Genomic DNA, 7,500 nt, shown 5'->3' on the forward strand with positions numbered 1-7,500 from the left:
CTTCTCCGACTCTCTCCCTCTCTTGCTTGCTCTCTCTCTCTCTCTCTCTCTCTCTCTCTCTCTCTCTCTCTCTCTCTCTCTCTCTCTCTCTCTCTCTCTCTCTCTCTCTCTCTCTCTCTCTCTCTCTCTCTCTCTCTCTCTCTCTGCGTTCCCTAACCAGCGCCAGGTAATGGACGAGACCCTTCGCGGATTTACTCCAGCGGGAGACCTACTTGACGAATTTGCTGCATGTGGTTTTACTTCTTTGTTTCTTAAATGGTTTTGTTGTTTATATTTATGACATTATTGGTTTATATCTATGGGATAACGAACATAATGATGATAATGGTAATGAACGTAATGATAATGGACATAATGATAAGAATAATGAGGATGATAAAAATAGTAATAACAGTTTATTGCTAACATAAGTAAAATTTTCCCTTTACAACACTGATATTTTAAAATCTTTATGCGCGTGACAAAAGATATTTCTTTCAGTTACACTTCTGTTCACGGATTTTAACATTAACATCTTCGCGGAGTTGTTTCCAGATCACAATATCTTACAGATATTACAGAAAAAAAACTTTTTTGTGTGACTCTTTGATGTTGAAAGAACGTTCGTTTGATTTCCTGCAATGTATTTTGATCTGAGTAAAGTGCACAAAGCTCTTCTCTGCAACGTTTCAAATATTATTGTATGCGGAGCTCGTTTCCTGTGGTGGCACCAGTGCTCTGTTTATAGGATGCATTTAAGACGTTTTCCCGTTCCTTCGGAATTATTTTCGTGGCGTTAGGGAACATTCTCGATCTTCACTGATAACCACCAACAGATTGATCTCAGAGGCACAACCAAAGGAGTCATGGATTCCTTATCTATTTTAGAATTTTTCGAATTTTGTTGAATTTGGATCTCATTATTATTAAGTATTTGTGATATTTTTATTTTTGTCTTTTTTACTCATTGATCATTCTTAGAAATAGGAATGGGCCGAGAGAAGTACCTTGAGGGATACCGCAATGGCTTCTTCAGAGATTCGGTTGTCTGCTAGAGTTCTCTTAGAACGAAGGGGGGCGTGGGAGACGGTTTTTCATGTCTTTCTTTTTTATTGTTTTACTTTTTTGTACGTTTTTTTTGGCTTCAATATGCTTTGGGGTGTTTTCCTATAATAGGGTCTTTGATCTTTTTGGTGATATTTGGCTTATCCGGTTGATGGAGGGATGTTTTTTGCGAAGGAAACCAATAAAAAAATTGATTCCAGATTGTTTGTTTTTTTGACCGGACGGTGTGGTTTATGAGACCCGTGATATTTCAAATCCGGTAATGGTCAATTTTAAATGAAAAGAACTTGGACAATTCCTGCGCAATGGTCGATCAATCGGGGATTTGCCGCAGGATAGGGGTGGGCGAGATGCGTCTGAGGTCATTGAAAGAACTGGAGTGGCCTGCTTTTGGAGATCGGGACTTGCAGCGGCTCGCTTTCATAGGATTGGGAACCATGTCCTCTGCAATGCCTTTAGTGATGATATGGAGAAAGGGGGGAGGGGACCAACTCTTGCAATAATTTTGAAGGGATATAGTCAGGGCCAAAGGTTCACTGTGTGACCTTCTTTTCATATGTTGATATATCTCATATTCAGTCGCCATTGCTTGGAGTGGGCGGGGAGACAGGTTTGCTGGCAACTAGGTTGTTTGCAGTGGAGGGATTAGCTTGGAAATGTTTGCAAGTTGATTGCGATGTTACCAGCGTTCTCGGGGGGTCGGCTACGCTATGTCGCTGATTAGGGAGAGATCACTGCAATTTCTCTCGTCAGCAATTATGTTCCGCGTGTGGCTGGATCATGATTAGGGGTTTGCTTCCTCGAGGATTTTTCATGTCATTCTTTTTTTCTTGTTTTACCTTTTTTTGTACGTATTTTTTTTTTTTTTTTTTTTAATTCTATTGTTTTTAGGTGTTTTGCTAGAATAAGCTCTTTGTTTTTTTGGTGATATTTGGCATATCCGGTTGATGGAAAATGTTCTTTGTGAAGGAAAACGATAAAAAAAAAATGATTCCAGATTGGTTTATATGATCGGACGGTGTGGTTTATGGTTTGGTTTTCTGTTGTTTCTTTGTTCCTAGTCTGTGTCTGTTTGATTTGTCGTTATTTAAGTGTGGATTTCTCTTTTTTGTATTTGTTGCTACGACCTTTTTTTTAGGGGGGAGAGGGGAGTGTTCACCTTTCTCAAGCAGGTAAATTCGACAAATAGGTAATTGGTAAACAGGCAAATAGGTAGACAGGTAGACAATTAGCTAAATAGTCGATACCCCAAATAGATAAAACAGACAGAGAAGATGATAGGAAGAGAGCTACACATCCTCCGAGACACATACTTTGATCCTTCCCTCCCTGCCAAGAGGAGCGACTTCGCATCCACCACGTTAACCCGGAGCGACATTTTGGTTGCGTCGAGATCACCATTAGCGAGCTGATCATCACGCTCTGCTAGACTGGTTGACGCTACATTGCCTGCTGTTTGCTGCGGGTGATCATTCTTTCGGTTGGGGGAGCAAGGGAGGGGGGGGGGGGCGGTAGGGGAAAGGGTGAACGGGGGAAAGGTGAGGGAATTTTCTAGATGGTTTGAGGTCGTAATCATCCGAGACGGAGAGACGTGAAGGTTTAAGGGGTAGAGAGGAAGAGATAAGGAGAGAGAGAGATGAGTGAGAGAGAGGGGGGGAGAGAGAGAGATGAACGGATGGATAGAAGATAAGGAGAAAGAAGGAGAGAGGGAGAGAAAATTACAATGAAAAGATAAGTAGAGAGAGAGAGAGAGATGAACGGATGTAGAGATGAGGAGAAAAAGCAGGGAGGGAGAGAAAGACACAAAGAGAAGAGATGTGGACATAGAGAGAGAGAGAGAGAGGTGAGAAGAGAGAATGAGTCCATTCAGGTGGATCAGCTTGGTTATAAAGGAGACCAGGGCTGCCCGGAGTCTATTTTTATGCATATTATTATTTTTTTTTTAGTGTGTGTGTGTGTGTGTTTAGGGGTTGGGGGAGAATGGGTGGTGGGGGGGCAGGAGGAGGAGGGGGATAGGGGAGAATTATTCCTCGTTCGCCTTTTTTTTAATCATTTTTGTATTTATTTATTTTATTCATTTATTTTTTCGTTACACTCGTTGGTCGTAACGATCCTTATCATTGAGTGTTGTTACTTCATCAACGACGTCGACAGTGCGACCAGTCTCCGCTTCCTGTCATTGTTATTGCATTGTTATTGTTGCAAGTATCAGGATCTATCGCCGGATGTGACTGAGAGACGGACTGACAGATAGACAGGCAGACATACAGACAGGCACATAGACAGACGAACACGCGCGCAGACAGACAGACAGACATCAGGCAGGCAGACACACAGACAGACGGACACGCACGCAGACAGACAGATCTGCGCACAGACAGCCATACACGCACGCAGACAGACAGACCCGTACACAGACAGACAGACAGACACGCGTGGAGACGGAGAGAGATAACAAGGAAAACGTACGTACATCCAGTAGTGATGCTGTGAGTTTGGATGTCTCTGTTGGGCCGTAAAATAATTTCTCGTAAAAATGGCTTTGTGGTTTTGAGAATCCCGTCCTGTCATTTCCAGAATGTCCGAAAATACTTTTAAAGAGGCCTTTTTCTGATTTTGTGTGAGCTTCCGTTGTTGTTTTTTTCTTAATCTCTCTCTCTCTCTCTCTCTCTCTCTCTCTCTCTCTCTCTCTCTCTCTCTCTCTCTCTCTCTCTCTCTCTCTCTCTCTCCCTCTCTCTCTCTCTCTCTCTCTCTCTCTCTCTCTCTCTCTCTCTCTCTCTCTCTCTCTCTCTCTCTCTCTCTCTCTCTCTCTCTCTCTCTCTCTCTCTCTCGCTTTATCGCCTGTCTGAGGAAAATTATCAAAGGAAAATTGAAGGGCAGGGGGAAGACTATAAGTTTGGAAAACGAAGGAAAGATTTTTAACCGTATTTTACTTTGTTTTATTCATTCAATCTGTTTCATCGTTTATCATTTTTGGCGAAAGACTTATTCCCCTGTTCTAATCATTCTCATTTCTTACAGGAAATAATACGTGTCTGTTTGATTTCAAAGAAATTAAAAAAAAAGTTCGTGGAATTATTCTACAGAAAACCTAAAGCAAGTGTGAGTTGCTTGAACGAAAGAAAAGGTAGAAAACAAGAGCATCCCGATTAGGGCGATGCTCCTCGTAGGTACAGCGACGTTCTGACAAGGTTCAGAGCCTCGAGTGCGACTCAAGAGAGAAAAGCAAAGGAACCGCAGCTGGTCCTCGAGGCGTCGCTCCTCGGCGTGCTTGAGCAAGAGGAGGAGAGGTGCCGTCGGCGGAGTGCCAGGATGTTTTAGGAAGATGCTCGCTCTTGTCCTTGTCGCATGTCCCCCGGAAGAAGGGAAGTCGCAGGTGCGGTGGTGAGGATGGGGGACTGAGCCAAGGGGAACCACAGATAGTGTAAGATTAGTGGGTGGGCTGGACGTCAGCTTCTTTTTTTTTCTTTTCTTTTCTTTTCTTTATTATTCTCTGTGGGAGTCTACGCCAGGAGACGAAAAGGAAAGAGTCTTTCGGGTGTGGATCGGAGTCTTGGCAGGCGCAGGGAAAGCCAGCAGGTCCGCGCTGCCGTGTGGGCGCCATGCGAGCACGCCCCGCGCCCCCGCCCTGCCCAACCCGCTCGTCGCGCCCTGCCGCCCCGCCTCACTATGCGCCCTGAGCCGCCCACCCTGCCGCACCCACCACTTCCACCGCCTCCGCCACGTCTCCCGGACCGAGTGTGCGCCCACGCCCACGCCCGAAAGCGAATGGTGATGTAGAGAGTGCGGGGCGTTGCTATGGCTACCCCACCACCCACCATGGGCGCCAGCAAGGAAACACTTCACAAGAGCAACAGCGACCCCGACAGGAGGACGAGGTACCACGTCCGCTCACGGGGCTCGCCTGTCTCCAAGTGCTTCCTCAATCTCGACGGATACTCCTATGTTATAGGTGAGTGCCTCCCCCTCCCCCTCCCCCTCCCATACACACCCACGCCCCCCGAAGGCCCGCTCGGTCCCCGGGCTCCTACGGATGGGCATGGGATGGGCATGCGTCTACGATTCAGGCGGAACCACTGTCTCTATATCTATCTATATATCAATCTATCAGTTTATCAGTCTTCGCTTTTCCCTCATCATCTACCCCCTCCTCCTTCCGTCTCCCTTTCCCTTCGTGCTTCGTTCTTGCTTCCTCCTCCTTCTCCTTCTTCTTCTCCTCCTCCTCCTCCTTCTCCTTCTCCTTCTTCTCCTCCTTCTCCTTCTTCTTCTTCTTCTTCTCCTCCTCCTCCTCCTCCTCCTCCTCCCCTCCGCGTACGACACCCTTCTGCCGGAGACGCTAAGAGGGTTGATGTCACACACCCGGCCCTAAGACGATTACGCAAAACGGCCGAAGAGGCGAAGACAAAAGGTACGTGAGCGCACGCGGGCGTTTGTGTGTGTGTGTGTGTGTGTGTGTATGTATGTGTGTGTGTGTGTGTGTGTGTGTATGTATGTGTGTGTGTGTGTGTGTGTGTCTGTGTCTGTGTGTGAGAGAAAGAGAGAGAGTTTGTGTGTGTGTGAGAGTGTGTTTATGTGTGTGTGTGTGCGTGTGCGTGTGCCTATGTGTGAATGTCTTAAACGGGCCCCCTGAGAGAGAAGGAGAGAGAACGGCGCGAGGCCCGGAGGACAAGGTATCCTTGGTTGACTTAAAACAGGTAACCCGATTACGGCGTCAAAGCAACTTCAGAATGTGATCCTTATAATACAACGGTAAGGTGTGCTGGTGTGCTGGTGTGCGTTCCGGGATGGGAGTGTGTGTTTGTTTGGTCGCAGGTGTGAGGGTGTGTTTGAATGAAAGAAAGGGGGAGTAAAGTTTAATAAGGATATTAATGTAGATATCAATTCGATATATAGGTATATATAGATGTGTATATTCGTTTACACACACATACATACATGTACACGCACCGACGTACAATCGTACGCGAAGAATAGGTGTGCATGTGTGTTTTTGTGAGTGTGTGTTTATACTTTCACACACGCGCACGCGCATGCACATGCACACGTAGACACACACGTACACACACACGTACACACACACACACACACACACACACACACACACACACACACACACACACACACACACACACACACACACACACACACACACACACATACATACATACACACATACACACACACACACATACACACACACACATACACACACACATACACACACACACACACACACACACACACACACACACACACACACACACACACACACACACACACACACACACACACACACACACATACACACATATATATATACATATACATATACATATACATATGCATATACGTATATATATATATATATATATATATACATATACATATACATATACATATACATATGCATATGCATATACATATACGTATATATAATATATATGTATATATATATATAATATATATATATATATATATACATATATATATATATATAATAATATAATATATATAATAATATATATATATATATATACATATATATACATATATATACATATATATATATATATACATATATATATACATATATATGTATATGTAGATATCTTTGTATATATGTATCAAATGTAGCATTGGTAAATAAAGCTCAGACGGCGAGCGAGGGGTGTTCGGTGTGAGCTTTTGTGTCAAATAATCAGAAATGACGTCATGTGCCAGCCGCACGCCAATCCCGGACATGGGATTGTGTTGCAGACGAGAGAGGCTGAGCGCAGCCCGGAAGCGCCGAGTGGGACGGACTGACTTACTTGAATAAACACTACACTCGTCCTGCCCTTGGGGGGGGGGCGTAGTGGGGGGAACTCACTCGTTAGCAAGTATCAGTTCGTTTAACTTCCTAGGCCGTAGTGTACCTCATCAGAACTACGGTAATTGAGCACGGAGGCCCTAATGAACCGTTTAAGCAGAGCGGCCGCGTCCCCTGCAGTTCCGATTGGGTCGATGGCTCCCGGCAGTCGATTATAACTTTAGATAACCAATCAATAATCAATTCTGTCATTGAGTGCATTGAACTGTGTTGCCATAGAATGTTTGAAATGCTTTAGCCATCGGGGGTAATGGCTATGGGACAAAGAGAAGAAAATGAGGCTAGAGTAAAGGAGGGATATTTAGGGGGTTACAGGGGGGTAAGGTAGGGTAAGGATGGGGGTAAGGAGAAGGGTTTGAGGGGGTGGGGGTGGGGGTAAGGGAAGGGGTGAAGAGTGGGGTTGAAAAGCTAAACCCCCCCTCCAGTTTGAGACAAAATTAAAAAAAAGGAAAAGGATCTTGAATTGATTTTTCGAAACTTGGCGGATCTGATTTTTGGTCACGTCTCAAGATTATGTTGAGTGTATCAAAAAACTTTTATCTTATTCTATCATCTTGATAGGTTGTTCTCGGATTACTGAAGATACT

General features: G+C 44.7%; 1 protein-coding gene across 10 annotated transcripts in view; it reads left to right on the plus strand.

Annotated features, from left to right (window-relative positions):
• LOC122251691 (dual specificity calcium/calmodulin-dependent 3',5'-cyclic nucleotide phosphodiesterase 1A-like) overlaps positions 1-7,500 on the plus strand; it is a 257,423-nt gene that overhangs the window by 100,577 nt on the left and 149,346 nt on the right. For 9 of the 10 annotated variants that reach the window (XM_086536648.1, XM_086536654.1, XM_086536642.1 and 6 more), the window contains exon 2: positions 4,066-4,996. The exons of the other annotated variant lie outside the window; for it this stretch is intronic. In XM_086536648.1, coding sequence (XP_086392774.1) covers positions 4,843-4,996 — 154 coding nt within the window. In that variant the 5' untranslated portion in view covers positions 4,066-4,842. The remainder of the gene's footprint in view (positions 1-4,065; positions 4,997-7,500) is intronic. 10 annotated transcript variants of the gene reach the window in all.

This window comes from Penaeus japonicus, unplaced genomic scaffold, assembly GCF_977035675.1.
Source record: "Penaeus japonicus unplaced genomic scaffold, GWHDUDI00000001_assembly GWHDUDI00000001, whole genome shotgun sequence".
In the NCBI taxonomy this organism is placed as follows: domain Eukaryota; kingdom Metazoa; phylum Arthropoda; class Malacostraca; order Decapoda; family Penaeidae; genus Penaeus; species Penaeus japonicus.